The sequence below is a fragment of the Cervus elaphus genome, chromosome 9 (assembly GCF_910594005.1).
Source record: "Cervus elaphus chromosome 9, mCerEla1.1, whole genome shotgun sequence".
In the NCBI taxonomy this organism is placed as follows: domain Eukaryota; kingdom Metazoa; phylum Chordata; class Mammalia; order Artiodactyla; family Cervidae; genus Cervus; species Cervus elaphus.
In genome coordinates this window covers 16,249,645-16,265,507 of record NC_057823.1, presented here as the reverse complement: position 1 = coordinate 16,265,507, position 15,863 = coordinate 16,249,645, and the positions used below count along the sequence as shown (strand labels likewise).

The 15,863-nt window shown below is 44.4% G+C and overlaps 1 protein-coding gene and 1 pseudogene across 1 annotated transcript; one reads left to right on the top strand and one right to left on the bottom strand.

The window, feature by feature from the left end:
* Positions 1-2,579: 2,579 nt before the first annotated feature.
* On the bottom strand, positions 2,580-3,518 carry LOC122700889 (olfactory receptor 7D4-like). Its single transcript, XM_043913919.1, has one exon. The coding sequence runs from the start codon at positions 3,516-3,518 to the stop codon at positions 2,580-2,582; it is 939 nt and encodes a 312-aa protein (XP_043769854.1).
* A 9,062-nt stretch (positions 3,519-12,580) lies between these two features.
* LOC122700331 lies at positions 12,581-15,030 on the top strand (annotated as a pseudogene).
* The last annotated feature ends 833 nt before the right edge of the window (positions 15,031-15,863 follow it).

Below are 15,863 nucleotides of genomic sequence, written 5' to 3'. Positions count from 1 at the left end.
CCTTCCTCTATCCCCTGGAAACCACCATTCTATTTTGTCTCTATAAATTTGACTACTCTTCGTACCTCTTATATGTGGACTCATAGAATATATATCCACTTGAAATATCTCACTTTTGAGATATTTCTGAAACTCTGATGTCCTCTTTCCTTCTCAAATTTTCTCCATTTTCACCCTCCATGTCTCAATGGATGTCTGCTGTTGAGCTCAGCAGCTCAGTCATGTCCGGATCTTTGCAGACTGGTCTATAGTCAGCCCAGCTCCCCTGTTGATGGGATTTACCGGGCAAGAATACTGGAGTGGGTTGCCACTTCCTTCTCCAAGGGATCTTCCTGACCCAGGGATCAAACCCTTGTCTCCTGCATTGCAGGTGGATTCTTTATCACTGCACCACCTGGGAAACCCATCTCAATGAATTCAATTCTATTTTTTCAGTTGTTCAGGCCCCCAGTCCTGGAGTCATTCTTGTCTTTTCTCTTTCTCTCACACATATATCCTGCCTGGAAGCAGATCCTTTTAGGTCTGCCTTCAAAATACAATACACTGACTACTTCCCAGTTCTTACACTGGTATCCTCCCCTTGGGCCTAGGTACCTATATCTAACCAGGCTTGCCTACAGATAAGTCCAAACAGGCTACCTTACACCCTACAATCCATGCTCAACCCAGCAGCCAGAATGATCTTTGAAATCTTATTAGGTCATGTTACATGTCTGCTCAAATCCCTGCAATGACTCCCCATCTCATTCAGAGTAAATGAAAGTGTGAGTCATTCAACGGCAGAGAAAGGCTCATAGGATCATCCTCCATACCTGTCCTCCCGTTCTACTGTGCTCCCCCTCACTCACTGTGCTCCAGCTAACCCCCATCCCCACTCCGACGCAGTCTCCTACCTCAGGGTCTTTGTATTAACCTTAACCTCTGCCTGGGGCACTCTTTCCCCAGATACCACTGGCCTAAGTCACTTACCATCTTCACCTATATCCCTGCACCAAGGCTGTACTATTGAGTCTTTTTTTTTTTCAGTTATTTTTAAAAATTTATTCATTTATTTTAATTGGATGATAATTACTTTGCAATATTGTGATGGTTTTTTGCCAAACATCAACATGAATCGGCCACAGGTACACATGTGTCCCCCACATCCTGAACCCCCCTCCCACCTCCCTCCCCACCGTGTCCCTCTAGGTTGTCTCAGACCACTCTCTTTGGGTGGCCTGCTTCATGCATCAAACTCACACTGGTCATCTATTTTACATGTGGGGTGCTCTGTTTAGTCACTCAGTTGTGTCTGACTCTTTATGACCCCATGCACTGTAGCCCACTAGGATCCTCTGGGATTGACCTACCCTCCTTCAGGGGATCTTCCCAACCCAGGGACCAAACCCAGGTCTCCCACGTTGCAGGCAGATTCTCTACCATATCAGCCACCGGGGAAGTCCCTATTTTACAATGGTAATGTACATGTTGGATGATTTGAGAATTGCACTATTGTTTCTTGACTGTTCCTCCTTTGTCTCTGCATCCCCTCCCTTCCCTAATTAACAACTGTTTGAACCTGCCCTTGGAATTCAGAGATCTTGGAGGCTGAATGCAGCCTATTTCCTGTAATCAAACAATTGTTGTTGTTGTTGTTGCTTCATCCTAAGTCACATCTGACTCTTTGCAACCACATGGACTGTAGCCTGCCAGGCTCCTCTGTCCAAGGGATTCCCCAGGCAAGAATACTGGAGTAGGTTGCCATTTCCTTCTCCAACGGATCTTCCTGACCCAAGGATCGAACCCATGTCTCCTGCCAATGCAGGCTGATTCTTTACTGTCTGAACCACCAGGGAAGGCACTTCTTTTGCAAAGTGGGGTGAATAAGAGAAAATATCTCAAAGAAGTGTTTACAAGAAGATATAAAGTCACACATGTGAAGAAACAAGCACAATCCTGATATGAGATATCCTTTGTTACGTCGATTGTATGGTTTGCATCCCATTTCTTTTGGAGATAACAAGTCCACAACCAAATGAATGTGAAGAACACCAAATTTGAGAGGCTAATTTGGGGACTAAGAGGTCAGCACTTGATAAAGTGCTCTAAATCTGGAGTTAGAAATTGTTAGAATGGCTACAAGAAAGCATGTAAAACCATGAAATTTTATGGACAGCATATAATGAAAATGTCAAAAAAAAATTTACTGACAACAATGCTGTGGAGAAACTAACACAAAAACAGAAGTGGGGACTTCTCTGGCAGCCCAGTGGTAAGACTTCCCCTTCCAGGCCAGGGGGTGCCTCTTGTTACCTGGTCGGGGAGCTACATGATCCCACATGCCTCACAGACAGAAAAACCAAAGCATAAAAGCAGAAGCAATGTTGTAACAAATTCAATAAAGACTTTTAAAAATGGTCTCCGTCCAAAAAAAGAAAAAAGTCTTAAAAAATAATCCAACAAAAGTGAAGTCACAGGTGCTTTAGGAATAGAAGAAATGAACATGTCTTTTGAGGGAGAAAAGGAGTTAGGAGATTTAAATCTACAACATTTGGCTTTGGGGTTCACAATGTTCACTTAGTCCTGAGGCCAGTGACTCATCACAGACAGGGGGCGCCTAGACTCAGGAGCCTGGCCAGGGCCCCTTTCACATCCTTGTTCCTCAGGCTGTAGATGAAGGGGTTCAGCATCAGAGTGACTACAGTGTACATCACTGAGGCAATGGAGCATCTCTGTGAAGAGTGGGTCACAGCAGAAGTGAGGTAAACCCCCAGGCCTGTCCCATAGAACAAGGAGACCACAGTGAGGTGAGACACGCAGGTGGAAAACGCTTTATACTTGCCCTCAGTGGAGGCCATCTTCAAAAAGGAGGAGACAATCTGAGAGTAAGAATAGAGGATCCCAGTCAGAGGAAACATACACAGCAGGACAGTCGCCACATACAAGCAGATGTTATTGATGAGGGTGTCCGAGCAGGCTGCATTGAGAGTCTGAGTCAGTTCACAGAAGAAATGTGGTATTTCAGTTCCAATACAGAAAGTCAGCCGCATCATCAGTAGCACATGAAACAGGGAGTTGAATAAAATGATAAGCCAACACGTGAGAACCAGGAGACCACAGAAGTGGGGGTTCATGATGACCATGTATTTCAGGGATTGGCAGATGGCCACAAACCGGTCATAGGCAATCACGGTCAGGAGGAAATTGTCCATTTCAGCAAAAACCATAAAGAAATACACCTGAGTGAAGCAGCCTATGTAGGAGATGTCTTTTCTCTGTGTCTGAATATTCACTAGCATCCTCGGGACAGTGGTGGAGACAAAGCAGATGTCAACAAAGGACAGGTGGGAGAGGAAGAAGTACATGGGGGTGTGGAGGTGGGAGTCAGTGCTGATGGCCAGGATGATGAGCAGGTTCCCCAGCATGGCAACCAGGAACATGGACAGGAACACTCCAAAGAGAAGGGGCTGCAGTTCTGGATCATCTGAGAGGCCCAGGAGGAGGAACTGTGATACTCCTGTCTGGTTTCCTGCCCCCATGTAGCTGGTGTGTCTGCTGGGGAAGGAGGCAAAAGCAACATTCAATGAATAGTCAACTGGCACCTCAGCTAGTCATCACTTTTTTCTAGATTGAAGTATGGTTGATTTGAGGGGCTTCCCTGGTAGCTCAGACAGTAAGGTATCTGCCTACAATGCAGGAGACCCCGTTTTGATTCCTGGGTCGGGAAGATCCCCTGATAAGGGATAGCCCACACTCCAGTACTCTTGGGCTTCCCTGGCGGCTCAGTCAGTAAAGGATTCGCCTGGAATGCAATCCCCATGGACAGAGGAGCCTAGCAGACTGCAGTCGATGGGATCAAACAGAGTCGAAGGTGACTGAATGACTAAGCATAGCACAGCATATTTGATTTACAATATTCTGCTAGTTTCATCTGTACAGCTGAAGTGATTCAGTTACATATACTTTTTCAGATTATTTTCTGATATGATTTATTATAAGATATTATAATATAGTTCACTCTGCTATACAGTAAATCCTTCTTATTTATTTATTTTATGTTTAGTAGTTTGTATCTGTTAATCCCATACTCTTAATTTACTCTCCCGCCACTCCCTTCCCCCTTAGGTAACCATAAAGTTTGTTTTCCATGTCTGTGAATCTGTTTTTGATTTGTATATAGATGCATATGTATTATTTTTTTTTTGGTTCTATACATAAGTGACATCATATAATACTTGTCTTTCTCTGACTTACCTCACTTTGTTTGATAATGTCTAGGGCCATCCATGTTACTGCACATGGCAACATTTCACTCTCTTTTATGGCCATATAATATTCCATTGTGTGTGTGTGTGTGTGTGTGTGTATCACATTTTTTCATCTTCTTAAGCCAATTGTCTGTTGATAAGCACTTGGGTTGTTTCCAAGGCTTGGTTATTGTAAATAGAGCTGCTATGAACATTTGGGTGCATGTGTCTTTTTGAATTAGAGTTTTCATCTTTTCTGTATATATGCCAAGAAGGGGGATTGTTGGATCATTTGGTAGCTCTATTTTTAGTTTTTTATGGAAACTCCATACTGTTTAGTGGTTGCACTAACTTACTGTCCCACCAACAGTGTAGGAATCCCTTTTCTTCACACCCTCTCCTGACTTTATTATGTGCAGACTTCTTAAGTCTTCACTTTCTGATTCCACCTTTTTGTGGGCAGGTTTCACCCTCTATTAGTCCTTCCTATGTCAGTGCTTCATTCATTGGACTGGCAGCCCATTTCTATTTTAAGGATCTGTAATTATTCAGACTTTCTTTAATTCAGCAGATATCTCTATTTCTTTTTATGTCCTAGTCATGTGTTCTAATTCCCATATTGAATCTATGAACATAAATAAATTTCCTCTTTGGTAAGACCTTTCTGAAATAATTGGGCTATTGATTGAAGATATTTAAGGTCTTTTTAAAAAATAATATCTGTATTTCCTTCATTCTCACAGCTCTATAACAGTAAGACATGAGTTGTCAGTTCAAACAATTTTAATTCTCTCCCATGATATGTCCTACTGATGTCTCAGTTAATTCTAATGTGTCTTATTTCTACTCTTTCTAAAAATGTGGTTACTTCTCTTCTCAGTGATGCTTGAAAATGCACTTTTGCACAGCAGAATATCAATAAATGATAGCTATTATTATCATTATCAATATTAATCTTTTTGTGACAACTATTTATGAGTCATAACTCAAAGTACAGTGTGAAAAGTGTTAGTGGCTCAGTCGTGTCTGACTATTTTGCAACCCCATGGACTGCAGCCCACCAGGCTCCTCTGTCCATGGGATTCTCCAGGCAAGAATACTGGAGTGGGTGGCCATTTCCTCCTCCAGGGGATCTTTCTGACTGAGGGCTCAAACCTGGGTCTCCTGCATTGCCAGGTGATTGCTTACCATCTGAGCCACCAGGGAAGGCCTAAGTATAGTGTTGAGCTGTGATTTATAAAATGGGGTCTGAGTCAGATTGCCCAGAATAGAATTTTGGCCCACCAACTTACTTTCTTTGTGACCTTGACAAAGTTACTTAATCTCTCTGAACTGCACATACATACCTCTACAGTGGAGTAGTAAATATCCCCTACATTATAAGACTGATGAGTGAATAAAATGAGACGATGCACGTGCTTTTTCTAGTGTGGTTCTCGTGACATGCAGTGGACATTTAGTAAATGTGACCTTCTGTTCTTCACATGTATCTTGCATGGCTACCATTGAGCATTATGCCCCATAGAAAGGGCAGCCATCAAAGATAAAATCCAGATTATTATAAACACAAAAGGTCTGTTACCTCTTTTGACTGCCATGCAGTGCTTCTAATTAATGATGATTCCCAGGGCTCCCACTTTCAGAGACCTGCTGCCAGGTGGATTCTTGCAAGACAGGGAAAAATCTTATGAACTACATAGATAAGAGAGAGAAACAAGATCACAAAACCATTAAAATCAAATGCAAACTGTGTGAGAGAGTACGAGTGTATGTGTTCATGCTCACAGCTGGAAATGTGACATATAAAAATCAGTGAACTTGGGATGTCCCAGGCAGTCTATTGATTCAGACTTTGCCTTTCAGTAGAGGGAGTATATGTTTGATCTCTGGTTGGGGAGTTAAGATTCTACATGCCTCGCAGCCAAAAAACAAAAACAGAAAACAGAAGCAATATTATAAAAATTCACAATAAAAACTTTTAAAAAATCAGTGGACTTAATTGCAAGAAAAGTGTGATTGGCAGATTTGAATTTAAATATTCAAAGCTTCTATAAATCAAATTTACAAAAGCTGAAAGGCAAATTTAGGGCTTGAAAAAATGTTTGCATCCATTATGATAGAAAAAGTGTGTTATTAATGTCTAGAGAATGCTAGTTAATTAAAAAGACAAAAATTCTCTTTTTGAGAACCAATTTGCCCTGAGAAGGAAAGTAGAAAAGGTTTCTCTCTGAAACACAACTGTTGAGCTGTGAGAAGGATGGGAATTGTTAATCAGAGGAAATAAGGAAAGGGCAAGCATTTGGGGCTGAGAGAACAGATTTCATGGTTGCTCTGGGACTGGTGAACTTGGTAATAGAAGGGATGTGAAAGGTCAGTGAGATGGAGAGCAGAGTGAAGCCAGAAGGACAGAGAGTGAAGCCCACAAGTCCAGCATCTTGTACTATTCTTGACAAGCATCTCATGTTGGTAATTTTATGTTTACTTGTGGGTCAGAAATTGTGACTGTTTTTGCTTATCATTGTCCTTCCAGGGGCTTACATAGTGCCTGGCACATAGAAGGTGTTCAACACATGCAAATGATAGATAAATAATAAAAAAGTGAGACCATAAGCATCAACTGTAACACAAAATGAACCCACCAAGTTTATCATATGCCTGAATGTAGACACAAAATAGTTAAATGAAACAAAGTACATTCATATAACTTTTAAGATAGTAACATATCATGAATAATAACTATTCAAGGGATGGGAAGCTAGCTATACTATGATGTTGAACATAATTCATTACAAAAATACATCAATAAAGAGAAATCATAGCCATTATCACAAGAGAAAATGCATTTGAGAAAATGTAAGAGCCATTACTGTAGTTAGCAGCCAGGACAGAGCCTCTCACTAAGTGGGGATGTCAAAGACAGTTTCTTAACCCAACCAAGAATAGGTATTTTAGAACTTCAGCCAGAAAGATATTCTACATTAGAAAGCTAAAATATTTCTGTTAAATTCATGAACAGGCCAATTCTATTAAATTCATGAACAGGCCATCTACTTCAATGTCTATCTCTCCATATTATCCTGAATGATCAGAGATAAGGATCTGCAAAATCTGGGCTGCTCAGCAGGAGGTGAACAGCAGGTGAGCAAGCAAAGCTTCACCTGTATTTACAGCCACTCCCCATAACCAACATTACCACCTGAGCTACCTACACCTCCTGTCAGGTCAGCGATGGCATTGGATTCTCACAGAAGCATGAACCCTACTATGAACTGTGCATGTGAGGGACCTAGGTTGTGCGCTCCGTATGAGAATCGAATGTCTGACGATCTGAGGTGGAGCTGAAGCAGTGATGCTAGTGCTGGGGCGTGGCTGCAAATACAGACTATCATTAGCAGAGAGGTTTGACTGCACAGTGCATGCTAAGTCACTGCAATCGTGTCTGACTCTTTGCGACCTAACGGATTGTACTCCACCAGGCTCCTCTGTCCATCAGATTCTCCAGACAAGAGTAATGGAGTGGGCTCCCATTTCCTTCTCCAGGGAATCTTCCCAACCCAGGGATCGAACCCATATCTCTTATGTCTCTTGCATTGGCAGACAGATTCTTAATGGCTAGAGCCACTGGGAAGCCCCTTGATTGCATAGAGATCAATTGTTTACAGACTCATATCAAAACTCTATCAGTGAGTGCCAAGTGACAACTGTATAATTATTTCTTTATATATTATAATGTAGTAATAATAGAAATAAAGTGCACAATAAATGTAATGCACTTGAATCATTCCAAAACCTTCCCCCCAACCTCAATCCATGGAAAAATTTCTTCCATGAAACCAGTCCCTGATGCCAAAGGCTGGGGACTGCTGATTAAAGACATTGGTAAGATGAGAAAAGAAAATGAGCCTGAGTACAGAAATAATTATATTATTTGTCAATGATACTGAGGACACTAAAGAGAAGCAATGACAAGAATACAGTAAGTTATCAATAAGTTGAATCAGCTACAAAAACAGTTGAGCGATATAATAGATAAATAGACAAATCCCATCACATGAGGACTATATTAGACATTACCTGGTGCGTATCTCTAGTCAGCAGTTAATGAATGAGTACTTGGTCACAGGAAATCAAGTAGGAGCCTACAATTCAAAGGAAAGAGCAGAGAAGAAGCAGAGCTTCTCTGGAAAATAAGTCTTATTGGAGATAGACTTTAGTAGAGTCTAAGAAGACAGAGAAGGAAACAGCAAGACGTGGAAAACACTGGTGTCAGTAGAAACTAAAGCACCTTCAAAGTACAGGGACTTCACTGCCTTAGAATAAATCAATATGGGACTTTCCCAGTCTCACTCTTCTGGAGGTAAAGGCTGATACCCACTTTCTCCCCTTTTTTCTTCTTACTCCATCAGCACTTCCTGAGGGACATGCTCTGGTATTTGTCACTGCAGGTTTCTGTTCTCCATGTTCTGTCCTTGGGAAGTCCAGTTGAGTTTTCACTTGGCTGGGTTCAGAGAGTTATATCTAAGGGGCAAAAAGAACATGCTTATAGTTTGCAGGGCCTCAGGGGTGGGATTCTCACAGGTCTTCATTAAATGAACTGTTCTATTGGCCTTCTACTGTCCAAACAATTCAGTTCCCTTGAGGTACAAAGGTAAAAGAATGGAAAACTTTCAACCAGTGCAAGTAGCTGTGGTGGGAGATGAACTGATTTCTCCACTATTGCCTCTGGGCTTCCCGAATAGCTCAGTTGGTAAAGAATCCATGTGCAATGGAGGAGATCTGCGTTCAACCCCTGGGTTGAGAAGATCCCTGGGAGAAGGGAACGGCTACCCACTCCAGTATTCTGGTCTGGAGAACTCCAAGGTGGGTGGCAAAGAGTTAGACATGGCTGACATGAGCGACTTTCAATTTCACTTTCACTGCTGTCATTAATTAAGACAGAACACCTGAATAACACATTTCATTGCCAAGTGGAAATTACTAGTGGAGTGTTTCATGGACACATGAAATTCAATCTTTCCAAGAACAAATTCAGTGTTTTTTTCCTTTCTTCCTTTATACCTTTCTTCATTTTTACCTTTCTTCCTTCGTTCAGAAGGACGAGATAGACATTTTCCATAGTCTATCCTATAAAAGCTTTTGAATTTGAACCCTGAACCTATTCAGAAGATAAATAAGTAATTATTTTTAAGTAGAATATGAAGGCTCAAATTCTTAATATCACAAAACCACTATAGCGGAAAACCTGGATTGGAGACAATTTATGAGGAAAAGATACGAGAGCCTTACTTAACTACAATTTTGGTAAATTGGACAAATGGCAAATTAGAGTGTATAGAGAAACTCTTTTTTATTTGGGACATTGTATCATAAAACAAATGGGTTATGCAAATTTTTACTTTTACTTGAAGAAAAGGAAACTGCTAAGTCAGTTTGGGCTGCTGTAATAAAATACTATAAATGGGGAAGGGGCTTGTGAACAATTTTCAAAACAAGTATTTCTCAGAGTTCTAGAGGCTGGAAGTCTGAGATCTAGGTTCCAGGATCACTGATTTCTGGTAAAGACTCTCTTTCGGGCTGCTGACTGTTCACTTTCCATCGTGTCCTCACAGGGCAAAGAGCAAAGAGAAAAAGCAGCTCTCATGACTCTCACAAGAGTAAGAACCCCATCATGAGGGCCCATCCCCCTGACAGCATCAAATCCTCACTACCTCCCCAAAGAACCACCTCCTAATACCATCACATAGGAGGTAGGTTTCAGCATGTGAATGTTGAGGGGACACAAGTATTAATTCCATAACAAGTATTAATGGGGAAATGAGAGTTTCTATGGAGATTATTGAGCTGCTACAAAGATCAGTGGTATTTGTATAAATTTCTAGAGAGAACTACAGTATAGAGTATGTTCTATAAAGCATTAACAGGAGCGATGCATCTTTCTTCCTCAAAATAGTCCTTGGCATCAGGGACCCACTCCTGGAAATTACCTCTTGCTAGAGGAAATCCATCCTCTCATCACAAAAACTGATGAAGCGATGTGAATGACACAGAGGACTTTTCCATCTCTAAGATTCTGTGATTAAAATCTATTGGTCCAAATTTATTTCAAAAAGGTAGCTCAGATTTGATTTTGTTCACTTATTTGTGTGCCTACACTCTTGCATACACTTGCTATGCACAGTCAGACCAAAGTTGGCTAAATACAGGTTTGGCTCCAGGGGAGCATATAGTCTAGACTTTAGCAAAGACCAGGGAAGAGAATAAATTAGTGAAGTGCCGAGGTCCAGCCCCGGCAGGACCAGGAATACCCAAGGGATGAGTGGCGTCGGCGAGGAAGAAGACCGACACACACAGAAGGTTGCACAGAAGAGGTAGCTTTTTTTTTTTTAATTTTTAGGATAGCTCAGTTTTTATAGAATGAATGTTACCTCTCCCTTAAGTCACCATATATTACATCAGATATTGGTTTGTGCTTCCGTCAATATTTTTCTTTCCCATGTTTTTCCCCTATGCATTCATCTACAATGTTTCTGATTGCAGGGTTTTTTCTTAAATGTCCTGTACATAGTCTTCTTGCCTCAATGGCCTAACATTTTCATTCTAACAAAACAATGTTCTACAAATCTCAGGTATAGTGTAAATACTTTGGGCAATAAAACAATACATGGGAAGGGTCACAGTAACATGTTTGACATTTCTGAGAATAGTACCATGTGAAAACCCTGATATTTTTCTTTACCCAAAATCACAAAATCTCAATTTACAATGATTAACTATTAAACAGCAAAAATACCTCTAAAGCAGCAGAACACCTCTATTAATAGTGAGATAATGGCAGTGAAGCTGGTTAATATAAATCTTCTATTGAAATCCTATGTACCCCACTTCCTAACTCTACAAAAATACCCATAATATCCCATGTTGTTTAAAGAAAGGGAAACAATGAACAAATAGCAGCAAGGAAATAGCAATAATGAAAACCCTTTCAACCAAGGAGCAAGTAAACTAAAGCAGTGTATCTACTTCTAAATCTAAATGCCTCTACTCTTTTCTATTCTAGAACATTATAATCTTTTAAGCAAGCAGCCAAACTATACCTGTGGCCTTTTCTTTTCTGACTTGATGTTTATGGTCGTGTCCTGAGCCAGAGCAATCATAAGCATTTCCAAAAAGGCTTGGACTTTTCCAGGGAGGCCTTATTACTATATATTATATTTCCAAAAATTAATAGAAAGCCCAACAACAGTAAGACAGAAGGAGGAAAGGGACATACCAGGCCCCCGGGACAACCTCGAGAGGAAGAGCTGCCTTGCAGATGCCTTTCTCCACAGGGCGGCTCCCGAGGGGACATATTGGGCCCCCGGGGCAGCACTGTGTGAGGAAGAGCTGCCTTGCAGGTTCCTCTCTCCTCCCGTGACCTTGTCACGGCCCTGGCGCACCCCGGCGGCTCCCGACAGTGAAGAGCAGGACTAGAACAAATCTAAATAAGAGGATTTGATTTTACGTTTTACATTTTTTTTATTATCTATTTAGTTGGCTCAGCTGGGTCTTAGTTGTGGCACAGGGGAACTTTAATCTTTGTTGCAGCATGCGAGATCTTTAGTTGTGGCATATGGAATCTGGTTCCCGGACCAAGGATTGAACCCAGGTCCGCTGCAGTGGAAGCATGGACTCTTAACCACACGACCGCCAGTGAAGTCCCACAAATTAGGATTTTAGAATAATTTTGCAGTCCTTACTATGTCCCCAATAATTAGTTTCTTTTTTTATCCAAAGTCCCTCATTCCATTCATGGCATTGTCTTCATAAATCAGTCTTTATCTTTCGTGTTAGTTTTCATTCCTACAGAAGCAGATGCTGAGCCAGGGATTCATGGGCAAGCACTTGATTGGAAGGGGCAAGAAACATGGATGGGAGAGTCGGCGGAGTGGCCGGCGCGCGCGTGTGGGTCCTCCGCCCGGCAGGAGGCGCCACACAAGGCCGTGCCCGGTAAACCGGCCGGCGGCCGCGCGGAGCCGCGCCCTCGGAGGGCAGAGGCGCCGATGGGCGGGGGCAGGGGGCGCCTGGGTCGGCACCTCTTCCAGGCGCTTGAGTTGCTCGGATAGCGCCCAGTTACGGAGACGGCAGCGCCCCTGCACCGCAGCGCCGAGTCAGCTTCCTCACGGAGTCCGCTTCCTCACGGAGTCGGCGGCGGCCGGCACGAAGAGGGCCCGGGCCCGGCCAGGCGCTGACCTCGGCCCCGCGCGGCCCTTCCCCGTTTCGGCCCGGCCTCTGGGCATGAGCGCCCGCTCGGGCCCGGGGCCGCGGCTGCCCCAGCTCGGCGGCCGGCGGGCGCGCCGGGGGCGGGCGGGCCAGCGATGCTGATCGCCGCCCGCCCGCGCCGACACCGGGGCGCGGTCTTGGAGGTGGTGGGCGACTTCGAGTACAGCAAGAGGAACCTCGTGGGACGCGAGGCCTTCGCCGTGGTCTTCCGGGGGCGGCACCGCCAGGAAACTGATTGGGGGGTAGCTATTAAAAGTATTAATAAAAAGAACCTGTCAAAATCACAAATACTGCTTGGGAAGGAAATTAAAATCTTAAAGGAACTTCAGCATGAAAACACTAGCGCTCTTTGATGTTCAGGAATTACCCAGCTCTTTCTGGTGATGGAGTATTGCAATGGTGGAGACTTGGAAGATTATTTGCAAGCTAAAGCACGTTCAGCGAGGACACCATCAGTGTTTCTGCATCAGATCGCATCTGCCATGTGCATCCTGCACAGCAAGGGCATCATCCACAGGGACCTCAAGCCCCAGAACATCCTGCTCCCATCCAACCGCAGGAAGTCCAGTGTCAGTACTATTCGCATCAAAATAGCAGATTTTGGTTTTGCTCATTACCTACATAGTAACATGATGGCCACATCGCTGTGCAGGTCCCCAATGTACATGGCTCCTGAGGTTATCTGTCTCAGCATTACGATGCCAACGCCGACTTGTGGAGCATCAGGACAGTGATATATCAGTGCCTCCTTGGAAAGCCACATTTTCAGGCTAATAGTCCTCAAGACCTAAGGATGATTTATGGAAAAAAAAAAAAAAAACCCAGGAACTTAATGCCTAGCGTTCCCAGAGAAATATCACCCTATTTGGCTAATCTTTTGGGTTTGCTTCAGAGAAACCAAAAAGGTAAAATGGACTTTGAAGCATTTTTCAGCCATCCTTTCCTCGAGCAAGTTCCAGTAAAAAAAAAAAAAACAAAAAAAAACCACCTTCCCAGTCCAGTGCCCATGTATGCCGGCTCTGCCTCCGGAGGCTTCTATGGCAGGTCTCCGTCCTGTCGTTTTGCCTGTCCACCACCCCTTCCAGATATGCAGCGTATTCAGGAAGAAAACATCCTCCCCACCACTGGGTCCTCCCAACTTTTCCAGATGTCCAAAGATTCTGCCAGTACTAGTAGCAAGAAGTCTTCTCGTGACACGGATGACACTTTTGGGTCCACACAACGTCTCGTCAGACCACTCATATGATATGCCTATGGGAACTGCTGACAGACGTGCTTCTAATGAGTTCTTGGTGTGTGGAGGGCACTGCCAGCCCTCCGCGTCACCGCGCAGCACAGCTACCACCATGCCATACCACATGCCTGTCCCCACGCAGGTGAGGAACTACCAGCGCATAGAGCAGAACCTCACCTCCAATGCCAGCTCTGGCACAAATCTCCACGGCTCTCCATGATCTGCAGTGGTACAAAGGGCTAACACCGGCTCTCTGGGCTTCCGCCGGCCGGGATCCTGCTCCCTGGCACTGGCAGACGCAGTTCCGGACGTAAGACAAGACTCTCCACTGGCTCTTCCAGGCTTTACTCACCTTCTCTTCTGGTGGGCACCATTCCTGAGCCGTTCGGTCAGTGCTGCTGCGGGCATCCTTGGGGCCACGAATCTAGGAGTAGGAACTCATCAGGTTCTCCCGTGCCGCAGGCCCAGTCACCACAGCCTGTCCTATTGGGTGCTAGACTGCAGAGCGCCCCCACCCTCACCAACATCTACCAGAACAAGCAGAAGCTCAGAAAGCAGCACTCTGACCCCGTCTGCCCATCCCAGGCTGGGGCTGGCTACAGCTGCTCCCCCCAGCCCAGGTGGCGTGGCAGCCTAGGGTCCTCCCCCACGGAGCTCCGTTACCAACCATCATTAGCTCTCCCACTAAGACCACGGCTCCTTTCATATTTCCCAAAACGCAAACATCTTCCAACCTGGTCACCTTGGCCACTTGTCATGGGCCTTCTGAGGGGCACCAAAAGACGGGGACAATCCGAGGAAGTGCACTCACTGTGTCCTGGTACAAGGAGGGGAGAGGCAAAAGTCTGAACAGCTGGTCAAGGCAGCGTTTGGTAGGCCCATCAGTACTGGGAAATTATCCAACCAACAAGTTAAAACACCTTTTGGTGGACATCAGGGCAGCACCACAGTTTAAATACAGAACAACCAATGGATATAGCCCGTACAGGAGCCTGTGGTTTTGCCCTGGCCCCTCCTATGGGAGCAGCAGCAAGTCCCAGGGCTGCTTACCTTGGGATCTCCCCCTCACAGGGCCACAGCCACCACGTGTGCCCACGTGGATCTTCAGACAAAAACCACCTCAGGGGGATTTAGCGGCTCCGGGGGCACCCTGTGCTCCATCGGTGGCACAGGTGTGGGGGCTCCGCGCCTGGGCTGTGCTCAGGGTCCCCCCTTCTGGGAGCAGAGGTAGCTCCCAGCCTGAGACATGTGCCTTATGGTGTGTCACCTCCCAGCCTGGAGGGGCTCATCAAAAATAGTTAAGAGATATAATAGAAAAATCCAATCACATGAGGAATACATTAGACAATGCTGAGCTGTTCTGTGCTCAGTCACGTCCTACTCTTTGCAACCCCTGGACCATAGCCCACCAGGCTCCTCTGTCCATGGGATTCTCTAGGCAAGAATACTGAAGTGGGTTGCCATGCCCTCCTCCAGGGGATCTTCCTAACCCAGGCATCGAACCCAGGTCTCCCACATTGCAAGTGGATTCTTTACCATCTGAGCCACAGGGAAGCCCCAGAATCCTGGAGTGGGTAGCCTATTCCTTCTTCAGGGGAACTTCCCAACCCAGGAATCAAACTAGGGTCTCCTGCATTGCAGGCAGATTCTCTACCAGCTGAGCTGACAGGGGAGCCCAAATTAGAGAGCAGTGAGCTATTAATGAATAAATAGTTGGGCACAAGAAATTAAATAGGAGCCTACAGTTAATAGGAAAGGGCAGAGAAGAGGTGGAGATTTTCTGGAAAAGAACTGTTATTGGAGAGGGGATCTAGAGTAGGGACCCCCAACCTCTGGGCTGAGGACCAGTACCTCCTGTGAGATCAGCCACAACATTAGACGAGAAGTAAAATGCACAATAATCACAATGTACTTGAATAATCCTGAAACCATCTCTCCCACTCCATAAAAAAAATTGTCTTCCACAAACCTGGTCCCTGACATCAAAGAGTTTGGGGACCGCTGGCCTAGAGTCCAAGAAGAAAGAGAAGGAATTAGCAAGAGCTGGAAAAGACTGGTTTCAGTAGAAACTAAAGTACTTTCAAAGTACAGGGACCTCACTGTCGTAGAAAAAAAAAAAAAAAAAACCCAATACAGGACTGTCC